A 24733-nucleotide genomic window follows, 5' to 3' on the forward strand; every position below is an offset into this window, starting at 1 on the left:
TCCAAGTCCTCTTTACCTGGACTAGGGCGGCTGTGGCTCAGTTGGTGGAGCGGGTCGGCCACTAATCGCAGGATTTGTGGTTCGAATCCCGGCCCACATGACCCCACATGCCGAAGTGTCCTTTGGCAAGACACTGAACCCCAAATTGCTTCCAATGGCAGGCTAGCGCCTTGCATGGCAGCTCTGCTGCCATTGGTGTATGAATTTGTGTATGAATGGGTGAATGAGTCACAGTGTAAAGTGCTTTGAATACCGTCAAGGTTAAAAAGGCGCTATATAAGTGCAGACCATTTACTAGGTCCGCTACCGTTAAATGTGCAAGATCCTTGGACATTTAACCATATTCCAATGAGCCTTGGAGTGATCTTGGACTCATCACTACTTTTAAATAGACAGATCAGTGCTGTTGTTAAGAGCCGCTTTTTTCCATCTGAGATCAATTACAAAAGTAAAACACTTTCTCTCTAAATCAGATTTAGTAATTGTGATTCATTCGCTAATATCGTAAAGGTTAGATTACTGCAACTCATTGTCCAGAATGCAGCCGTTAGGCTCCTTATAGGGTCTAGAAAGTTTGACCACATTACACCAGTATTAGCATACACTGGCTCCCCATAAAATGGAGGATAGGTTTTAAAATTCTGCTCCATGTATATAAAGCTCTATCTGGTCTCGAACCTCAATATCTCTGTGACCTTCTTGTCCTTATTCTCTTACTAGAGCATTTAGGTCTGCTGACCAATGCCTGCTAAATGTTCCTCGTTGACGCTACAAATTGAAGGGCGATCGGGCATTTGCTATTATAGACCCCAAACTCTGGAACAAGCTTCCACTTCATATCAGGACAGCTCCAACACTATGCCTTTTTAAATCTGCTTTAAAAAATATATATTCATTTTCTTTTGAATACATTTTAATTAGGGATATAGATTTTAGACATCAGTATTTATATAAGGGTATATTATGCATATTATGTTGTGACTGAATTATGTATTTTAAATCCCTTTGGGTCAACTCCTGATGTTATAAATGTCCTCTATAAATAAAGGCTGAGTTGAGAAATATCAAAACTACACTGCTTAAAATTGGCCTACCTACATATATACACTTTATATAACACATCAAATGTGACATTTTGCACCTAGTGAAATCTGAAATGAAATTAAAATGGAGTGTTACTATATACTTTGAGAAAGCTAACCAAACACATTAGCTCTTAACCTCTCCAACAAAAGCTTTAGCTCTTGCCAGAGGGATATTCCTTGGGTTACTAGGCTCAAATGCAGCAAACCTTGGCTTCTGGCTACAGTTGCATATTCCACAATGTTCAGCAATTCAAGATGAACAAGCTTAGAGTGATACCTAGCAGCCATTATTTTGTTAGAACAGAGAAAGCATTTGTTGCTTAATGTTTGCAGTTTGCAACACTATATAAGATACTGAAACTCCCAATCAAATATTTGAGGAAAATACAACAGTATGAATATTCACAACACAAGTTGCATACATTAATTAAAATAATAAGAATAATGAGATACGTGGCAATATTGTGTCTTTTCATTTCAAAACTCTCTGTAGGCTACTAGTTTCTTGTGGGACCATTTGTCCCACAAGACCAGAATATATTAAAGACTTGGTGTTTGGTTACGATTTTTTGACCCTGACCAGGAAGCAACCATTTTGCAACTCACTTAAAGGGTAACTAAACACCTGCTCAGAGTCTGACTCCACCCACTAGAAATATTTGAAAATGCTGGAAAAGTGGGCAGACCCCGGCGGGGATAGAGGGAACGAACCGAGTGCTGGGCTGGGCTGGGCTGGGCTGGGCTGGGCTGAGACTCGTAGTGACGGATTAATTGACAGCTGCTGTCAGACTCTATGTTATTATTATTCCTCACACGGTCGCAAGACGACATGCAAGACGAATCTGGCGTGGTGAGCTGGAACCTGCTTACGTCAGCTGTCACCGCTTACGTCACGAAGTACCGCAACAGCCAATAGGAAAATTCAACTGCAGTAGCCACCGTTCAACCTGAAGAGGGCAGCACTCAGACGTTTTTACACCATATATTGTAGAATTAAAACACTTTATACACAAATGTCAAAAACATTACTTGAATCAATGACCAGTACTAATAAAGCCCCATTCTTACAGATCATTAACTAAAAAAAGTTGGTTTAGGGTTTAGTTACCCTTTAAAATACCTGGAGCACCTTATCAACAGCATGGCAACATTACAGCAACCAACCATGACACCCAGCAGAACCTACAGAAGTGATAAATGGTGTTTCGTGCACAAATAGGTATGCATTGTTGCCTCGCATTTATGAGTCAATCTATAATTAAACCCTAGGCCAAATCGGCTCCATTTAGTACTTGCTTAAAGGTCCTAATAAATTATTATGTTGCATGTTTGGCAATTTAGCAAGCCTCAACTACTCTAGAATAATGAAATGGATACAGAATAATACATTTGTTATTTAGTTCAGACCCTGCTGAAGAAAATAAAAACAGCTTAAACCTTGATGTTTTATAGTCTTAGCTAGTCCTACGAACGATGGCAGGGGAAGAACCATTCATATTTATACAAGCACTTCATGTCTGGTTAGAGTTAGGTTAAGGGACTGGTTTAGAGGGGTCTCCCAGCTTAAACCAGTTAAAACCAGCAAACCATTTTTTTTTCCCTCAGCAGGTACAACGAGTATGTTACCTCACTTTTATACTCGCTGTCTCCACAAAATCTTTGAAGTATATTGAATCGACTTCGAACTGATAGTCCTCGCTGCCATTACTGTTTACATGAAAGTGTGCTTATACTGCCATCTAGTGTATTGAATCAAAGCAATATATACACACTTAAACATAGGCCACGAACACAAACAATATTACCTTTTAATAGTGCTTGCAAGGCAATTGTGTTGATATTCCTCAAACATTCTGTTTTTATTCTTCTTCACCATTTTCTGCAATTAATCCAACTCAAAAGAAGAAATGAAGGGATTTAAAATGGCTGTTTTGACATGTGATATTGAAACGGAGTTGGGTGGGGAGAAAATATGAGAAAATAGCCATTAGATTTCTGTTTATATCGAAGCTGAAATTTTTTTTACAGAGATATATGGTTTAAGAGGAAGGGACATTTTCAATTGGACAACAAAATTTCATTTGTCTCAAGTTTTAGGAGTATATAAGCATATCAGCAATATACGCATTTAAATTTCATAACAAATTTCTATTAAATTGAATTGAGTCATCTTTAATCTTAAATTGACACATTTCAATATTTAAACTCCAGCATTTTGTAGATGGTCCAAAAAAAATAATATTTGTCGAAATACAAATATCATTTTTCAATTTCAAAGATTTTAAGTGAACAACTTAAGAAACTGTATGAACAAGCGATCATAAAAGAGAACATGAAAAAATACTTTGTGATGTGACAATATCAATGTTGTTTATTCCATGTATTCCATAGGATTTCACTGATTTGATGCATTCTCAGTGTGGGTTTAGCATATTCTCATGTAGCACATAAAAACTCTGGAAAAATGATTGAATGGCATCACACTTATAAGATGTTATAAAGATTATTAAGCAAGCAAGTATTCATTTAGCAGGCACTTTTATCCAAAGTGTCTCCCAGTACACTTGTTAAAGAGAAAATTGCCCTTGTGAACCCGCAGTGGATCCTTCCTTCGTGGTTTGAACCCAGCAAACCTTCTGTTTACCCACCCCAAGCTTCAATCACTCCAGTCATCCGGTCTGCTGAAAGTTCTGTTATGTAAATGACTCAGGAACTGGTTTCTGGCATTGTTCACCTCCCCAGCCTGGAAAACACTGACACTTAAAATCAGCTGAAAAAGTCTTGTGTCCTCCACAACCGTCCTAAACCTTCTGTGAGCTACAAAAGATGGACCCTTAGTTACGTGGCCGGGCAGCTTGGTTCTGTGAATGATGGACCATACGGACGGGTCAAGATGCAGGTATGTCTCGATGCTCGAGTTCCGTCTGACACATCGCCCCTGGGACGAGCACAAGGTCTGGCTGCAGAGAAATGCCGCTTCTGTCACGTTCACAATGTAGCGACCGAGTGTGTCATCCAGGTAATCTCGAACTGCTTCACAGGCTTTCTAAACAAAATTAATGGAGATATCAGCATATATTAGCATAGGCCATCAATAAACCCACAACGTTTGCCTATCAATACATTAAACAGAAGTGTATTTTTGAAATTATTTGAGTGCAAGTCATTCCCTACCTTCGTTTGTGAGTAGTTTGCATCTCCCCAAAGTACAACACCTCCAACTCCTAGCGCTACACTTTCACCAATAGTGTGAACCAAGTCTTCCTACAAAACACAAGTTAGTTAGCTGTACCATCGATTAACAACCGCAGAGCCAGTGGCATAGCCAAATTAAACCCATGCCCACCTAGAAAATTAGATATTATTCTTTGACTTTAAATATATATTTATATAATACATAACATTCATAAATTCTGATTTCTGTAAGTGTGAAAGAACTGTTTGATTGTGCTGCTTCTCTGTTGTTAAGTAAAATTGGGGCGAAACTTGGTCCATAAATTTTTTTGAGGCCCAACCAAAAGTAATTTCCTGGCTACGCCCTCGCTTGGAAATCACAGTAAGTCTGTCTTTAAAAGTTTAGAAGTTATCGTTAAAAATCAATGCCCCTATGCAAAAAATTAATGGAAGTTTTACCGGAACCAGACTATTGTGAACTGTAGCATTCTGAACTGACCTGAGACAGAAACTCCATAGAGTGTGTGTAGGCAATCCGGGCATAAGGAAACACAGATGGCGGTCTGTGGGCGGTCTGTTCTCTCACCCTAATGGCCTCCAGGACACGATGACGGCTGTACAGCATAATATCACGATCGCGACCCTTGAGCCCCAAATCTAGATAGATATCGGGGTACAGGGCCGTGCTGACTTTCCAAAGCCAAGCGAGTTTATCATTCCTCTTCATTTCCAGAGGTGGACACTCACCTGTATAAGTTGTATTCTTCTTGTACTGATAATTGTAGCAGCAGGGAAAACCATAAAACCCCCATAATCCTCCAGAGCGCTTTGTGCGGCCCAGTTTTAATGTCTCTTCCATGAACGCCCGTGAAGCTTCCTCAAATTCCTTAACAGCTTCTGCTTCTATTTGATCTGGATTCCAGGTAGGATGTTTGGCCTTAACTAACGCTCTTGAACCCAGCCAATACATTTCCTTAGTGTCCCAGTTACGTTCCCAAAGTGGCCGCCACTTCTCCCAGTCGATGACGGCGAGTCCGTGAAAGTCACGATCAGGGATGTCCAACCGCAAGTCATTGTCGGCCTTCCAGAGATGCTGGTTTAGGCTGGCATTCTGAGGAACACCACCATAAACTGGTTCATGGAGAAAATTGTAGAATGGATACTGTCCCAACTTATCAGAGTAGAAAATGGTGATGTTGTCACCCATGAAGGTCTGGTTGCGATTGTGGACAATGTCAAAGACGCTCAAGTCCAGGTTGACCCCGAATTGAGATGCACAGCGCTCAGTAGGTGCATTCCACACGGTGAAAAATGGGAGATGGGTTAGGAGGTAGGGCAAGGTAGGAGGGTGGCCAATGATGGGGCATATCAAAGAGACCCAAAAGAACACCAGAAGACACGTCCAATGCTGACGCCCTTCCATGCCTGGCAACAGTTTACACGGACCTGCAATGACAGGCATGCAAAGAATTTAGCATCCAGCTCAACACTTGATGGTACATGAGCCGAGGCAATTTAAATGGAAATGAAGCTGAGCTACAGTCTAATTTCAAAAGCTAATTTCAATGATGAGAGGCAATTTTTTGAACAAAGGTGTACTTTATCCAGAACAACTCATTATCCATAATAATCATCCACTTCAAGAAACACTACATTAAGAGTGTATGTGCGAGCAGACCTTTTCCATGAAAGATGTCTCATGCAGATGTCTCATAATTAGCTATAATATACATTATTTTTCCTTTCAAAAGGAAACCCAGTGGTCGCATACAGTTTGGGGATGTTAACTACGACAGACACTATGTTAATGCCATTATATATGAATATGGTAATCAGTACATCAATGAACTATGGTATTACCATTTGATACCTTCTCTGCACCATGGTATTTGAATGTATACCATGGTACTAAATGATTAGCATATTCCCATTAAGCAAAAAATACTGTGGTGGTGCCATTGGTCAGATATGATATCAGATGGTACTGTAATTCATGTACCATGGTATTTACAAAGTACTCCAACCCTGATAGCATACGTACATCACCCAGACATCTATTTGATGAGTGCATTTACATTTGGAAGACATATTTGTTACGTTGTTTGCTCATCTGCAACAGGGGCGTGTCTAGGGGTAGGCTGGGGGAGGCAGTGCCTCCCCTAGGATAAGCTCTGCTTCCCCTGAGAATTTGAGAAATAATCTGTCCATCTGTTGTTTTGAGTGTAGCCTCAAATGTATTTTGAATAGTTGACTGGCAAATATGAAACCGGACAAAAGCCTATGTAAACCCCCGAAATCATAAGTTGCCTTATTTCATTGTGCTTTGGCTTTGCACATACTCAGAGCCGGCCCAAGGCATAAGCGAACTAAGCGGCTGCTTAGGGCCCCGGGGGCCACCAGGAGCACTTTTTTTTTTTTTTGTGATTATACTGTCAATGGACAATGGTAATTATACAAAAACGCAATATTATGTTAACGGGCTGCAGGATGCAAGCACATTCAGACAGCAAAACAGCAATGTCACAAAAAAGGACATATCCTCTGGTGCAAAGAAAAGGAAAAAGAAGAAAACAGAGGAAGAGAAAAAAACAGCCCGATAAAGGTATGTTAAGTAGCTAGGCTAAGTTACGAGCTAACATTAGCTGGCTAGTTAGTTAACATAGCCTATGTAGCATATCTTCTTTTTTAGGAAAGTTTGATTACTCATTCGTAAATAGCCTTGACATCTTAATATATTATTAGTATAACATATTACTTAGCAAGTTTTAGATTAAAATTTTTGTCTTCTGTGTAAAAGTAACTTTTCCTGGGTATATATTTTTGTAATAAAAATAAGCTTCTGTTCCATAAACTTTGTACTGATAACTTAACATTATTTACATTAGTCTACCATTTTAGGGTCTTTGCTATTATATTCCAATATCATTATGCCTCAATTAGCTAGTTATAAATTAAGAGTTGTTGTTTTAGGAGTACAGATGGCTTGCTACTGTGTATAATAATTTGTGTTGAGAAAATAACATATTTTGTCAAATATTCTGTCAAATATGTACTCTTATGAAACTTCCCTAGGAGCACTGTTGAAATATTTTGGACGTGGGGCACAACCAACGCCACCTGCCCCAAGTTCCAGTGCTACAGCTGATGATGATTTTTCAACAAACCCAGATCATTATATTTATATGGATAAACCATGCCTTTGCATTACCTTCTAATATGACATCTAACATGGCTAGCTTTTATTATTATTTTCATCTTTCATCAGGTCCATCCTCTGCATGTGAGGAGCACTTCCCAGCACGTGCATCCACTGATGTTGTCATCTATCCTGTCAGACTCAGAAAGGACTGATCTGGTAAGCAGAGTGCCACTGCCTATAAAGGAAAACTTCACATTCCCTTGTGAAACCTGATGGCCGAAGCTTCCACTACCACTACACCTACAGAAAGTTAATTAATGGGGAAACAATGTAAGTGGAGCTGCTCACTTATTCAAAAAGAAATGATACTGTCTACAGCTTCTGCTGCAAATTGTTCTCTAGGAAGTACACAAAACTGGTAACAGAGGATCAACAGGATTGGGTAAATACAGGTGTGCTACTGTTACATTTAAAACTGTAGAAGGGTAAAATTATGCCAGGCAGACATTGGTATGTTGTAAGCAACACAACTACAACTAATCAAATTGATAAGGGGTGTGTTAGATTTATAGTGTGCAAATAATCAAGCATTGACAATATTCAATCATATTGGCGGCACCGAGGGGGCCCCAAATCAAATTCTGCTTAGGGCCCCATAAAGGCTTGGGCCGGCCCTGCACATACTGCATACAGCCTGTAAAAATAGACATAGGCATAATCTAGCCTATAGAATAAGTTCCTTTGCTGTCGGTAGCCTATGGGCGACTCCGTTTCTTCCTCTCTGTTGAATATGCAGCAGGTAGAGGAGGAGCTTGCACAGTTGTTGACATCAACTAACGTTACTTAGTGGCGAGTTAACGGCAATTAGCAGGAAAGACAGCAAAAATTAAGCAAATGAGGCTTTGGGGATTTTTCCGAAAGAAGTCAGTGTGTAAGAATTCACATTTGTTTTTGTCCTTAAAGTCTTAAGATCATCATCTAGCTGGCTTTCACCCACAGTAGGCTAAACCTCAAGAGTTGTAGCCTCTAACCTCCTCGTTTAGATTGACGCAGCTTAGTAGCTCCGAGTTAACGCAGTCGCCTCTCACGCCGGAATCCGCGGTTAGAGCCCCATTCGGAGCGTACTTTTCTTGTTTCTCAGGTGTTGTTTTCGCTAAGGATAACCAATAAGCATTAACATTAAATGTATGTGTGACTTGTTTTGTGATATTAGTTTGTAGGAATACACTTTGATTTGATTAAATGGTTTTGTAGAGTGTAGCAAAGATGAGCAACAGACTGAGGAGCAGTAGCTGTGCCAGAATCAGGCATGGAAACTGGTAACAATTAATAAGTCACTTATTAATTGAAAGTTAAGAGTGAAACATTGTTTATCTCAATGATCCTAATGAAAGGATTTTGACAGATGAATTATTCTCATAGAGATGATGAGAATTATATACAGTTCGATGCCATGGTGTCAATGAACTTAGACTAAAGTCATTCATGTATTGCTTTAACTTAGGATCTTATACATCATTTTGACTATTTATGTCAAAAAATATAAATTATTTATATTCAATATTTTTTTTACCTCACTTTACTCACTATAATATAACTTGAAAATTCAAGAATCATGATAGATCTAAGGGCAATCCCACTGATCTGCTCTTCCCAATACATTTTCTTCAATGGTATTGGTCTACAATTTGACATATGTAGCACTTGATGAATTAGTTGTTTGAAGCTGATTTGCAATAAGTTATGTGCTGTATCTGTTCTTTTGCATCACAGATGATTCAGGGAGGAGAGAGGATGTTGAGGATAGTACTAGAGTGGAAGATTTAGGAACTGTAGAAACAGGCCCAGCCAGAGCAAAACTCAAAGAATACCCTCTCACCAGCTTTGGACTACAGAGAAGTGGTTGCTAGTGTGAAAATAAAATTGTCTGGGCTAAGCCCCGGATGTCCTTCAATGCTGGAAACGCCTCTGCATCTGATGATAAATTACAATTTAAAAGTGGATTGTTTTGTGCATATTTTTCCATCGCTAGCAGATGAGTGAGGTCTGACACAACAAAAATCCAGTTTAAGCCCTATAGTCTAATAGGGGCCCTGTGCCTATCTCTGGGTTCCTGGCTTAGAAAAAGATATGCACTAAAACAGATTGTGTGTAGTATAGCTTAATTTTGCGCCGATTTTTTGTGAAATGTGATGCTTTCCAGACGAAAAGATCCAAACCAGACGTCTTGGATATGTGTGCTGTCTGGGATTGTAATACCATGGCACCATGTCCATAAAACCATCATACTAACATGGTACTTTTTTGTTAGAGAATGAAGAAAATTATTTGACAGTTACCCTTCAGCCACAGTAACAAGATATTAATAGCAACCTACATCACAGATTTTTAATGACTTCCTCTGTGAAGGCTGAGTCCTTCCTGTTAAGAAACTACTATTGTTTTTTCAGAAGTGTACCTTTGGTAATACCATGGTAATGTACCATGTAAATACTATGATAAATGTATAAGGTATTGTAAATTTTTTTCTCTTGTTTTTCACAATTCCTGACATTTAATAATAGAAAACATTCCCTGTCTTAGGTCAGTTAGGATCACTACTTTATTTTAAGAATGTAAAAGTCAGAATAATAGTAGAGAGAATGATTTATTCCACCTTTCATTTCTTTTATCACATTCCAAGTGGGTAAGAAGTTTACATACACATTGTTAGTATTTGGGCGCATTGCCTTTAAATTGTTTAACTTGGGTCAAATGTTTTGGGGAGCCTTCCACAAGCTTCACACAAGATGTTGCTGGAGAACAGAACTGGAGTAACTGAGTCAGGTTTGTAGGCCTCCTTGCTCACACAGGCTTTTTCAGTTCTGCACTCAAATTTTCAGATTCAGGAATCAGATTGAGGTCAGGGCTTTGTGATGGCCACTCCAATACCTTGACTTTGTTGTCCTTTTGTCCTTGGAGGTATGCTTGGAGACCCGTTTACGACCAAGCTTTAACTTCCTGGCTGATGTCTTGAGTTGTTGATTCAATATATCCACATACTTTTCCTTCCTCATGATGCCATCTATTTTGTGAAGTGCACCAGTCCCTCCTGCAGAAAAAGCACCCCTACAACATGATGCTGCCACCTCCATGCTTCACGGTTGGGATGGTGTTCTTCAGCTTGCAAGTCTCACCCTTTTTCCTCCAAACAAACGATGGTCATTATGGCCAAACAGTTTAATTTTTGTTTCATTAGACCAGAGCACATTTCTCCAAAAAGTAAGATCTTTGTCCCCATGTGCATTTTCTAACTGTAGTCTGGCTTTTTATGGCGGTTTTGGAGCAGTGGCTTCTATCTTGATAAGCAGCCTTTCAGGTTATGTCAATATAGGACTCGTTTTGCTGTGGATCTAGATACTCGCTCTACCTGTTTCTTCCAGCATCTTCACAAGGTCCTTTGCTGTTGTTCTGTGATTGATTTGCATTTTTCATACCAAACTACATTCATCTCTAGGAGACAGAACGTGTCTCCTTCTTGAGCTGTGTGACGTGGTACCTACTGGCATTTGGAAACTGCTCCCAAGGATGAAGGCTTGACATAATTTTCTAGAAATATCCAAGCTGCTTAAAGGCGCAGTTAACTTAGTGTATGTAAACTTCTGACCCACTGGAATTGTGATATAGTACATTAAAAGTGAAACAATCTGTCTGTAAACAATTGTTGGAAAAATGACTCGTGTCATGCACAAAATACATTTGCCAAACGACTTGCCAAAACTATAGTTTGCTAATATTAAATCTGTGGAAAAATGTGTGTCATGACTTCAACCAAAGTGACTTCTGACTTAAACTGTATATGGGTTATTCTTCAAACAGTCACCAATAAAAAAAGTACCATGGTTGTACCATGTAAATATACCATTTGAGTGCCATGGTAGCCTATATCAAAGTATCATGGTATTATCAGAGTAAGGGGTGTAAAAGAAAAAAGAAAAACAGTTCAAAATCTTTGACATTTGATTATTTTTTATAACAGTATGTCAAGTTAACATATACCTATGGTTACCATTGTAAAGTGTAAATTCTGTTCAGGCTTAACTAAATAGCAACACTCCACTTATGTTTACATGAATATCTGTGACATGTACAGAGTGTAACTTATATCTTAAAAGTATGCCAGTGGTAACATACATTTTTCTGTCTAAATGTATAAAAGACTGAATTCTGACTAGTAGTAAATAAACACAGAGATTGTCTAAACTGGTGTGTTAAAAAGAGGAACCATGATTTAAAGCAAAACCAAGAAAAAGAGTATAAAACCGTCAAATCATGGGACTGTTGTTTGTAGACAGTACTCCCGGTATTTAAAGGACGAAAATACACGTAAAAATGTCGTTTGAGTATAAATTATACTTACTTACCAGTGATTCTTTCCAGTTTCAATCACGAAACGTCAAAGAATTTCAACATAGCTCGTGACCGAAAGCTGTCGGTTACGTGTAACATTGCTGTAACCAATAGAAATGAGGAGGGCGGGGCATAAGGAGGAGCTGAATTCAGCGCGTCACAATGCATGCAAATAATGGCATGATAAAGTAATATAAGAATCTCATTATGATTGCGATAGTAAGTAATTTAGATCTGCCAATAGTAAATGTGTTTATGCTCTGCTATATATCTTATACTTACAGTTGGTTCTTCCTTTTACATTAAAAAAGGCTACTCCACCATCATACAGTTATGGTACATTCTAATAAATTGCCCTTTGACATATAGCGACCATGGTAATAAATTATTACCATTTGTATTTACTATGGTATTTGCAAAGAATACAATGGTCCTAATATGGTACACATCCACAAATAACTAATGTAGCATGGTAATATGTTAATACCATAGTAAATGTAAAATAAATAAGTAAACAAATAAATAAATAAAGTAGGCAACCTTAAATTAGAAAATGACGAGAAATAGGGAGACTAGGGGCACAAAAACGGACAAAAATATCAATCAACCCGTTTTGGCAATTACTTACTTGCTTAAAATATATAGAATTACATCAAACACATTTGGAAACTTACATTTAGAAAGCGACACCATATGAAAAAAAATCCTATAAGATGCATACTACATATATATATGTGTATACTATATATATATGTGTGTGTGTGTGTGTGTGTGTCTTTTGCAAACAGATGCCTATATTTGTCAAAAAAAAATGAATAGAATAATAAATGCAAAAATTCCATGATACTTGACAATAGGTCAATATAATGGCACTGAATTACTTCCCATTTGTAAAAAATAAATAAATAAAAAACAGTCCGACTATGGTGCAAAATATAGTATTTCCATGATAAATGTTAAAACATGGTAGTACCTTTTAATTAGTGATTTTGTTAAAACCACTTATAGATATTGGGGAGACATAATCAATCATGTACATAATCAAACTATTATTGTGTTGCAATAAATCCTATTTAAAAATGTTATTCAATTACACTATATACATTGCATGTGACAAACGACATTTATGAGAAACACCTTGTTCTGGAAACACAATTCTTGTCAGTTAAAACCAAACTTCATTAGATAAGTGTCTTTTGGATTCAGATTAAACTAAAGATCTTTTACTGTGGTTACTAACATACAGCCCTTGTGACATACGTGACAGCAAGCCCGTTTCCCCTTTGTCTACTGAATTCCTGGAAACAAAAGGCAGATGAGCTGCTGCAATTTTTGAAATCACTTTAAGTTGATATTTAGAAAAGAAACATTCTTATAAATCTACAAAGCTAAAATATATATATATACTTTTGTGAGTAATGCCTCATCTATAGGCTAAAGCTGCCAACATAAGAATCAAACAAACACAATTCTAGAGTCATTAAAGATAAGCAAACACACAATACTTCATATTGCATCTTTGGCTAGACTCCAGTTTTTCTCCAATAAGTGAACGTTCACAGAGTTAAAGGCAACAAATATAACTTCTTGGTTTGTAAACCCTGTAATTTGGGCCGGTCCCTGCGCTGAGTAGATCCAGGAGTTAAACTGATACATGCACATGTTTTTCCCCTTTAGTTAGTTCTTCTTTTCTCAGACATACTTCCACAAACCGAGAACATAGTATTTTGTAAACAAGACCATGTTTGAGTTAACATGCTAGATTAATTGCACATAGTTAATGCATTAGATATCATAAACTACCAATTGATCAATACAATTTTACAGCATTTATTAATCTTTGTTAATGTTAGTTAATACAAATATAATTGTCCATTGTTTGCTAATCTTCATTCTTAATGCATTAACTAATGTCAACAAAACAACTTTTAATTTCAAATGTAATTAGTATGTGTTAAAATGAACATTAGCCATTATTAAATATGCTTTAAAAGTATTGTTGATTGTTAGTTCATGTTTACTAATGTAGTTAATTAATGTTAGCAAATGAAACCTTGGTGTGAACCATTACACAACATATACTGGACACCTATACCCTCATGCAAGAATAAATGTATTCATGCAAAAGCTGAAAAATGTTGCTTTCAGAGGCTTTATATGGAGTTAGGATGAAAATAAGGTGCATTTTGAAGTATTTTGAGACCAGTGCAGACAGACAGCACACTGGAGATTAAATCATTCACTAAATAGGGAGCAAGGGTGCATCCTATAGCTCTCTATGCAGTTAAGTGCATTCACTCCTAAAATCTGATCAAAAGTTCAGTTTCAGGCTGCAGATGATGTTTGGACCACTCTACATGTTTGTCAGACATGGGACAATGATAATCAGTAAATAGATTCAGAATTTTATAAGACAATATTTCATTTTAGTATGGTTGGCAGTGATTGGATGATGCTGGCCATAACTTTTAATCAGAATTATTTATTCAGCTTTACATAAAATCAGCTGTAATAATGTCTCAAAAACCTGGAGTGGCGGTGGTGTAGTGGGCTAAAGCACATATCTGTTAATCAGAAGGTTGCTGGTTCGAGCCCCATGGCTGCCAACATTTCCTCCTTGAGCAAGGCACTTAACTCCAGGTTGCTCCGGGGGGATTGTCCCTGTAATAAGTGCACTGTAAGTCACTTTGGATAAAAGCATCTGCCAAATGCATACATTTAAAAACAAGAATAACCAACACTCCTGGACACATCATAAACTATTTGATGAAAAAAATATGGCTTTCTATAGCCTGGTTTTAGTCCATCTGTCCTCATATGTGGACATCAATTTTTAGGAAAACTATTTGCTCTAGTTTTTTTTTTTTGCTTGTTTATTTGTTGCTACTAGTTACAAATCAAAAACGGAAATGGAAAATGCACACAGCAGTAACACAAGAGTCTCAGGTTGCGCTTCAAAAATCAAAACATCAAAAAAGCATGGTTCCATTTTCTAATCAAAACATACAGGAAAACAAATCCAAAAAACTGTGTGTATTACAATAAAGACAAAAGTGTCAACATGTGAAAACATAACAGCAAATGGTGCTCTCAGTGTTGAAGTGCGGCTCACATATAAGTATGAGTACTGTCACATAACTGTCAATATCAACTATCAGTTAATCATCCATTTCTATCAGACAAATGATTAAGTGTCTGCGGCAGTGTCCATTTGAATGTGTGCATGTGTTTGTGTGTCCATTAAAGGGACAGTTCACCCAAAAAATGTCATTCTGTTATCATTTACTCACCCTCAAGTCCAAAACTGTATGACTTTCTTCCTTTATGGAACTCAAAAGGAAATGTTTTTGAAGAATGTTCATGTTGCTGTTTTTATAATAAAATAAATGTATATTGTGACTTATTTAAACTTGGTATATCACGTTATGAAACACTGATGTCAGTTTTACGTTAATACGTGTCACATCAGAAAAACACATACAAAAAATTGTGGCTCAGGTGGTAGAGCGGGTCGGCCACTAATCACAGGGTTGGTGGTTTGATTCCCGGCCCACATGACTCCACATGCCGAAGTGTCCTTGGGCAAGACACTGAACCCCAAGTTGCTCCCAATGTCAGGCTAGTGCCTTGTATGGCAGCTCTGAGTCATTGGTGTATGAATGTGTGTGTGAATGGGTGAATGAGTCACAGTGTAAAGCGCTTTGAATACCGCTAAGGTTAAAAAGGTGCTTTGTAAGTGCACACCATTTACCATATAATAAAAATAAATGTATAAATGATCATTAAAAATGATTAGAATTAAATTTAATAATTAAATTCTTTTATTTTTAACAAAGCATTCATATGGCTTCAGAAGGCTTGGAATTTAGCGTTCAATATGGACATCTTTTGATATACTATTATTTCGCTTTTTTGTCCTTTTTAAGTTATGATAGCCCTTGATTAAAATATGCCTACATTCCAGATAAAATTTCTCATTTTGTGTTCCACAGAAGAATCAGGTTTGGGACGACATGAGGGTGAGTAAATGATGAGGAATGTTAATTTTGAACTATTCCTTTCAATATAAATGAATTAATCTCAACCACTCAAAACAATAAATTAAGCAGCAATGTGGTGAGAATATAAACCCACAATGCTTTAAGTGCATGTGCCGCTCCTCTCTGGTGAAGGGGGTCTTCAAGATCGCATCTCTCGCTCTGATACCCGCTAAAACACTGGCACTGAAAGTCCTCGCTCAGTCGTTTCTGTTCTTCTGCGCTCAGATCTCCTTTCACGTGCAGTCCGCTCCCCTGACCCACTATGGTGTGCGTCTGCGGGTCAAGGTGGAGATACGTGTCCGTGTTCGGGTGTCTGCGCAGACATCGGCCGTGGGAACCACACAGGAAATTACTGCACTGCTCGGCTGCCATGGAAACGTTGAGGAGGTACCGTCCCAGAGGACCCCGCAAGTACTGGTTCAGACTGACACAGCTCACCTTAAGGAGAAAGATTTTGTCATGTAGAGAAGAGAATTTGACATTTATTGAAAGAAATGCGAGAGGTTCTTGCTTAGTTCCTAACCCAAAGTACGAACAACAGTCATGGTCAAAATAAGACATAAATGTAAACACTTACATTGCTACTGGCATAACTGGCATCACCCTGGAGTATAATACCAGCTGCCCCCAGGGCCACACTTTCTCCAATGCTGGACACCAAATCAGTCTGTGAAAACACACATAAGAGAATCGATGGTATAACTTTAAAAAAAATAAAGAGTTATTTTTGCTGATTTTGTCAGCTGTGATTTTCTTAAATAGCTAATAGCATAAAGTTTACATCACTAGATGAGGAAGAGGCTGGTGGTATTGGGGGGAGGGCCCTTCTCATTCTGTATAGAGCATTTTATTGGACAGAAATGATTGCAAGAGGATCCATCAATATTTTTGGTCCATTTCCCCAGAAGAGCAATATTACTCATTTTAAATGCATGTGCTGTATCTGCTTAAAGATATTTTTGTCAACTTTAAAGCAAATTTACATGTCATCAAAGCTAACAGGCATGTACTAAAAGCCACAAAACTTTTGATTTTGATTTTAAACAGTGGAAATGCTCAAGGAAATGGTGTGGTGGGTGGTGGCACTAAATGTGACCAGCACCTTTCCAGTTCCCCTTGCGTGCACACACGTGCACACACGCGCACACACACACACACACACACACACACACACACACACACACACACACACACACACACACAAACGGAGAGAGAGAGAGAGAGAGATTTTGAATGATGGTTAGAAAAAGCTTTGAGATAAACCACAAAAATACTTACTACATAATACACAATGCACTAGATTTAATGCAAACTTCATTAAACTGCTTGATATTCATTGTTTATGAAAATGTAAACTTAATTTAAGGAATTAAGCATTTCTGCGCAGCTTTTTATTTTAAATGACTAGATGTAAATGGAAATGAATAGGCATGGCATAGATACAATTAAAAAAAATAATGAAATACTAACAAACAAAATATAGGCATTTGAAGTAATAGTATTCAGTGTGTTTTGACTGAGAACCAATATATTTTTATTCTTGTGCTTTTTAAGAGGTTCTAAAAAAAGAAACTGAAACATTGTGATACTCTTTTAAACTAGAGAGCCATTTATTTAATCCTGTGGATGTTCTGTGTTTTGTTCACAGCTCATAATGAATGTAAAAGGCCAGTTTATGTCATGTGACTCGTTCTGAGTTTTTAAAACAGCTGTTAAATAAAACGCTGAAAGGGAAAAAAATACATTTTGAAAAGAAACTGAGGAACAAAAAGAAATTGGAGGAAAAGATGCATCGTGATGCATCGAGAATTGTTTTATAATCTAAATCGAATTAAATCATGAGGCCAGTGAAGATTCACACTTCTAATATTTGCTATATTTAAGTGTGTTTGCTTATTTCAACAAGGCCAATAAAATAATACAATTTACCCATTTGTACAAATTCCTGAATCAAGCAGATACAGTCAGGTCCATAAATATTGGGACATCGACACAATTCTAAAATGCCCCAAGAACAAGCAGGAACTGAAGTCAGTTGCAGTAGAGACCTGGCAGAGCATCACCAGGGATGAAACCCAGCGTCTGGTGATGTCTATGCGTTCCAGACTTCAGGCTGTAATTGACTGCAAAGGATTTGCAACCAAGTATTAAAAAGTGAAAGTTTGATTTATGATTGTTAATCTGTCCCATTACTTTTGGTCCCTTAAAAAGTGGGAGGCACATATACAAACTGTTGTAATTCCTACACCGTTCACCAATCAAATTAAAGCTGAAAGTCTGCAGTTAAAGCACATCTTGTTCGTTTCATTTCAAATCCATTGTGGTGGTGTATAGAGCCAAAAAGATTAGAATTGTGTCGATGTCCCAATATTTATGGACCTGACTGTATATTTCTTAAAAATCTTGATGTAGACAATAATGATGTAAAATAAATGTACTGTAGATGAAACTATTCAAAACCACTTTTTTCAAAATTATTTTTCTAAATATTATATTCAAGGTACATTCTCTTAATTTTATTTTTATTTTTTCATGGGATATGTAGTTCATTCCATCATGGCTATGCTGACTGACTTATACGTGCCGCTTTTTACGTTTCATTGCAGTCTCCTGGTGAAATGAACACTTGAGGCACTACAACAACTGTGTGTGTTATTCATTTTCACACATATCATGAGTACAATTGCTGATTAGGACTTCATAAAAAAATGTCATTTTATTACTCACCCCCTTCTATGTTATGATATCAAAACACTTTTACTTTAACGCATGATTTGGAAAAACGATACATTTTAACACTTGTATTAAAGACCCACCTACATATACGCACTTATTCTAATATTGTTTACTTGCTTGGTAGCTCACCTGATAGATCATTGGACTTAGTACTTAACCACCACAGTTTAAGTCTAGTCAAAGTTGCACAAAAGTGAAAGTGGCATAGAAGTGAAATGGAACAACATGGTTGGTTCAGTAAAAGTGTTTGTTTTTTCATTTCGCATTTTACACTTTCAGTTAGGTTTAGGTATTGGTTAAGTGTAAAGTTGTCTGTTTTGTTAAACCCTCATTTATCCTCAACCTAACCAATAGTGTAAGAAAAGATAAAGTTTAAGGTTAGGGAGGTAAGTTTTACTTATTAAAACCTCCATCTAAAATTCACCTTGAAAAAACCTTGTCTGATTACAGCCTCATTTCGCTTGGTTTTGCCCCCCCCCCGCTGGACATTTCACTTTGGATCTGCAGCCAAACGTGGAATGAAGCATGTAAATTCAGTTTTGCAAAAATGATGCAATGCTCATGTAAATTTCATGAGACCAGACTGTTAAGCTTCATATAAGCTACTTTTCTGCTTTAACTTTAAGTTTGCAATGTTGTGATTCATCTCGGATCTGGTACATTCAAGGCAACAGTGACCAGGGATACAACAGTGACCAGGCTGTGGAAAACCAATAAGCTGCTCCATGAAATTGTAATTTTTATCATTGCAAATCAAGCATGGTTCTCTACTTTCTACAAACTCACCTCAGTCAGCAATTCCAGCTCATTATCATAAGTAGGGCGGGTATAGACAAAAACAGGGCGTGCCAGTCCATCTCCAAGCGATGCCAATCTCATTCCCTCTTTCACCCTGTTTCGGACAAACTGGCGACCGAAAGATGTCGAGCGCAACACGGAGCCCATGTATATTGAAGGAAAAAGGGCCGTGCTTTCGGTCCATAGCCATTTAAGCTGGTCGTTCCTGGCTACCTCGACATCCGGGCAACGGCCCGTGTAGTTTTCCAAACTGTTGCGGTAATCATGGTTATAGCACTCAGGAAAGAGGTAGAAACCCCAAAGCTGGTTGGGACGCAAGCTTTTGGCCAGACGCAATGTCTCCAGCATGAATTTGCGGCTAGAGGTCTCAAATTCCTGTTGGGATACTTTGTTTACCTGTACAGGAGTCCAGGTTGGGTTTTTCTGGGCCATCAAACGTCTCGACAGCCTCCTGTAAACATCTTTGGTGTCCGAGTTCCGTATCCATAGTGGATGCCATTCTTCCCAGTCTATGACCGCTAAACCACGTGTGGACGGGTCACGAATGTATTTCTCAATCCCCTCTGGAGTCTTCTCCTGGTGTAGTGTGATGCTGGCAGCTTGTGGAAGTCCACCATTGATGGCCGTACCATCCCGCTCAAAGTATGGGTACCGACCCAGGCGGTCTTTGTAGAATATCGTGAGGTTCTGTTTGTTAAAAGCCTCATTGGGTGAGGCGACAATCTGAAACTGATCGAGCTCAAAATGGACTTTGTGGCGAGTTCTGCAGTCTTCTGTTGGGGCGTTCCAGATGAGAACCAAAGGCTTGTGAGGGTACAGAGGCCATCTGGTGGCTTTCAAATCTTGAGCACGAGCAATGTGATCAAGAATCAGTGGAACCAACAAACAGATTCTCCAAATGGGCTGGAACCAGTAAGCCATGACTTTTGCCATTCACAACAAGGGCGTTGACAACTACAAAAAAAAAAAAAAAGAATTTCATTAAAACAATCTATTGATTAAGGATTTTTGAATCATTAAAGTTTCTTTCTGATGTCAATGTTCATTCAAAAGGAAAAAATAAGTCTTTGTTGGGAATCTTTCTTGGGGGGCATTAAAGTAGCTTACAGCCTTTTTTTTGTGTCTGAGGAAACTAAGGCCCTTTCACACCAGACATGATGCAAAAAAGCGGGGCAAATTGCTACCAAATGGTAAATGGTCTGCACTTATATAGCGCCTTTTTAACCTTAACAGTATTCAAAGTGCTTTACCCTGCGTCTCATTCACCCATTTACACACACATTCATACATCAATGGCGGCAGAGCTGCAATGCAAGGCACTAGCCTGCCATTGGGAGCAACTTGGGGTTCAGTGTCTTGCCCAAGGACACTTCGGCATGTGGAGTCATGTGGGCCGGGATTCGACCCACCAACCCTGTGATTAGCAGCCGACATGCTCTACCAACTGAGCTACAGCCGCCAAAAACAGTGTGAATACTCACTGTTAACACATTCATGCTTTTACAATAGGTGGCACTGATCAACAATCAATTTAACTCCAGTGCATAATGGTCCAATGCACCACTGGAATGCATAATTTTAATTTAAAATCGTAATTTTGTCGAAAATTCGGAAATAGTGTTCAAGGGTCTTTATATTCGACTTACGTGGTGAAGTAGGTGACACTGGAGGCATTTGTAACCAATTGTAAAATTAGTAACGCACTAAATTCTTCAATCACAAAAAATCTAGAGTGACGACTTTCAGCATTTGCAATACCGTTCTTTCTCTGTCCGAGATAAAAGTGAGATTGTATCACTTTTTGAGGTATTTTTAACAACTACAAAAATAGAGTTTTCAGTCATTTTTGGCATACATTATTTGTTTTCTACTGAGAGCAGAAGAAATCTAATTAAAAAAGTCTAACATAAAATAATACATGTCAAATAAAAGAATAGAAAATATGAAATAGTCATTTAAATAATACATTTAAAATAATGTTTTGCATGCTGAGTGAATCTAGTCAGGCTTCCTAAGCAACCAATTGGCCTAGTTGCTAGGGTGGGTAGAGTGACGACTGGCAACCTCTTCATGGTCACTATAATGTGGTTCTCACTCTAGGTGGGGTGCGTGTTGAGTTGTGCGTGGATGGCGCGGAGAATAGCGTGAAGCCTCCACACACCCCATGTCTCCGCGATAACACGCTCAACAAGCCACGTGATAAGATGCGCGGATTGACGGTCTTATAGGCGGAGGCAACTGAGTTACGTTCTCCGCCACCCAGATTGAGGTAAGCCACTATGAAGGACTTGGAGCACATTGGGAATTGGGCATTCCAAATTTGGGAGAAAAAAAAAGGTTATTTTATCTTAAGGATTCAAAATAAAAATGATATGACTTCTGAATTTTCAAAATATGTAATTAGCATTTTTTGTGAAAGTATAAGAATGCTCTTCATTTTTAAGCTAATCAATATATTTTAGTCAAACAGATTTATGTGTGTGTACCACTTAGCTAAACTTTTGCCTAAAATAAACCACACACACACACACACACACACACACACACACACACACACACACACATATATATATACACACACACACAAAATTCCTAACAGCTAAAAGAATTGTCAAGAAAATATTCTGGTCCGATTTTACTCCAAAATGTATTTATTTATATTTATTTTTTACTGATTTTAAAAAAAATGGGGGAAATGTGCTCAAGTGTCCTTGAAAAAGTCACAATGCAAAAAAATCTTAATGGACCTAATGTAGGCTTCACTTTAATTTTGCAGTATGTTAAATATGACCAGGACCTTTTTTAAAAGGTTTTGTGAGGATCGCCCAACTACATATAAACTATTCAGTAATATTAATAAGTACTAAATCAATTATATTATTTGATATGCACTCTTATTTGAGATACAGTGGGTTAGGTTTTACTTTCTCAATCTTGATATTTTAAATGGTACTATTGGTGTATGGCTGGTACATTTGTATAGTCTGAGTTATGTGGTTTTGTGACTCATAGGAAAGAAAAATCACGATTGAGCTCTCTAAAATCTCTCAATTGTTCCTCCTGGATTGAATGCAGAACAAATAAAGACTTCTTGGCTTCTGTCTGTCCGTACACATCAGGGGCTTCTTTATATGTCCATGTATTGTGATTGACAGAACCAGATGAACAAGCTCCTCCTGAACTTTCTTTTAAACTCCATTCAAGTCACAGAGATCTCAATATATACTCACATTTCTCCCGAGACCAAATTTCCTGAGCTATGCTATCCACATGTATTTCATAACTCTATCTTTGTACTATATGTCCACAATTGTCTCATTTTTAATTTTAGGAGAAACATCTGATGTCTTAACACACAGCATCAGTCTATGTTTACATCACAAAATAGAGTACAGAGCAGCAAAAGTATTTTAAGAACTGTAAACATAACTCACCTCTTATATTAGAAATAACAGTCATTCCCAGATAAATATATCCATCCTGGGCTTTGAATCCATGGTGTGTTACATTCACGTGGCCTGATACCCCATACAGAGATACTTTCCCTCGAGTTTTCCTCTTTTTAAAGTTGTGAGAATACTAGAGATTAATATCACACTGTAACGTCGCGTTTCTTCTCAGGTGAATCCTGTAACATTCTTCATCTAAAATGTTTTCATCTTTGCGGCAGCGCAGCAACTTCTGAGCGCCGTGTGCATGATTCATTGATTCTGCTCAGGGGGCGTGGCTTGAATACCACTGCAGACTGTGGGCGTGTGTATGGGCGTGTTTTCTTGAATGAAACTTATGAGGGATGGGCGGACCGATCCCAAAGTATTGATACTTCCGATGTTGTATGAAAAATATCGATCCTCACACAAAAATATCGATTCTAACTTTTTTTTATTATTTTTTTTAAACTAGGGATATTATTTGGTTACCATGAACATAAACAATAATCATAAGCTTCAAAGTGAAATAAAAAGGATTAGGATATATTAGCAAATATTTGTGCAGGTCGGGAACTAATTCCTTCTTCTTCTCATCTTAAAGGGTTAGTTCACCCAAAAATGAAAATGATCCTATAATTTACTCACCCTCAAGCCATCCTAGTTGTATTTGACTTTCTTCTTTAAAGGGGTCATGACATGAGAAACCAAATTTGCCTTGATCTTTTGGTATATAAGAGGTCTTTGTATCATTAAAACGTCCTGCAAGTTTAATATTTTAAGACGTCCTCCCCATTCTAAACAAATCATTTATTTAATCAAGCTCAAAATACAGCTCGTTCTGGATTCATGGTTAGAAGTGACTTGTCGGTTAGAAGTGACGTAACAGCGTTTGCATATGACCGCCTCCAGCACAAGATAACTACGCTTTAAGCGCATGACAACTACGCTCATTTCGTATCGCCGTGCGCCTCACAAGTGTTCAGTCGATGGACAGCGAGCTCTGACAGAGACTACTTGTGCACAGGAAAATTACGATGCCACACAGATGTGCTGTTCCTGGCTGTGGTCAAACAAAACCTCTGAATAAGCTGCCGAAAGATCCAGACGTCAGGGAAAAATGGATGCAGTTTATTTTTTGCGGACGTTCCAGTCACGGCAGTGTTAACTTAAGCGTTTGTTCTGTACATTTTAAGGATGACTGTTTTGAGAACAAATCTCAATATGATGCTGGCTTTGCCAGAAAACTGTTGCTCAAAGATAAGTCCGTGCCGACTATTCTGGGAACAACGACGACGCAAACTGTAAGTAATCTATTTTAAACTTTAAACTACTTCTTAAAGCGCAATTTCATTCATTATGAATAATCACAGTGTTTTTACTTAGTTTACTTGCATATTGTTCTGGCTGGGAGCGTCAATAATTGATACATAGGCACTGACGTTAGCCAATCATAACAGTGGGCGTTAACACTGAAGTCTTAAATGGAAAACGCCCCCAAAACAGACTGTTTGAATCAGAGGATGAGAAACAGGGTGGGAAAAGGTCATAAATCACTAGATTTTAAAAGTTTTTCTTAAAAAAAAATATATTAATACTATAATTGCACCTAAGGGAACATAATAATACAATAAAAAAACCCATGTCATGACCCCTTTAAGTGAAACACAATTGGAGTTATATAAAAAAATATCCTGGCTCTTCCAAGCTTTATAAAGGGAGTATATGGTACCTTAGATTTTGAAGCTTAAAAAAGCGAATCCATCCATCAATAAAGTAATCCATACGTCTCCAGTGCGTTTATAAAGGCCTTCTGAAGCATAGCGATGCATTTTTGTAAGAAAAATATCCATATTTCTAACTTTATAAACTATAAATCACTGGCTTCCGGTAACTGCCGTCCGCACGTTCATGAGAGAGTCGTGTTCCCACTGCCAGCTACTT

At 37.9% G+C, this 24733-nt stretch overlaps 2 protein-coding genes across 3 annotated transcripts; both read right to left on the bottom strand.

Annotated features, from left to right (window-relative positions):
• Positions 1-3074: 3074 nt before the first annotated feature.
• LOC127654429 (hyaluronidase-1-like) lies at positions 3075-11889 on the bottom strand. Of its 2 annotated transcripts, none has more exons than XM_052141621.1 (4): positions 11802-11889; positions 4759-5705; positions 4260-4349; positions 3075-4131 (listed from the first exon to the last, which is right to left on the bottom strand). In XM_052141621.1, exons 2-4 carry the CDS (start codon positions 5680-5682, stop codon positions 3742-3744), a joined length of 1404 nt encoding a protein of 467 aa, XP_051997581.1. In that variant the 5' UTR covers positions 5683-5705; positions 11802-11889; the 3' UTR covers positions 3075-3741. The 2 variants fall into 2 exon arrangements, with proteins under 2 accessions (XP_051997581.1, XP_051997582.1); XM_052141622.1 differs by having other exon boundaries at positions 11798-11869.
• A 2424-nt stretch (positions 11890-14313) lies between these two features.
• Positions 14314-23052, bottom strand: LOC127654428 (hyaluronidase-2-like). Its single transcript, XM_052141620.1, has 4 exons — positions 22796-23052; positions 19350-20315; positions 16405-16494; positions 14314-16265 (listed from the first exon to the last, which is right to left on the bottom strand). Exons 2-4 carry the CDS (start codon positions 20292-20294, stop codon positions 15876-15878), a joined length of 1425 nt encoding a protein of 474 aa, XP_051997580.1. The 5' UTR covers positions 20295-20315; positions 22796-23052; the 3' UTR covers positions 14314-15875.
• Between the last annotated feature and the right edge of the window lie 1681 nt (positions 23053-24733).

The sequence above is a fragment of the Xyrauchen texanus genome, chromosome 13 (assembly GCF_025860055.1).
Source record: "Xyrauchen texanus isolate HMW12.3.18 chromosome 13, RBS_HiC_50CHRs, whole genome shotgun sequence".
NCBI classification, from domain to species: Eukaryota; Metazoa; Chordata; class Actinopteri; order Cypriniformes; family Catostomidae; genus Xyrauchen; species Xyrauchen texanus.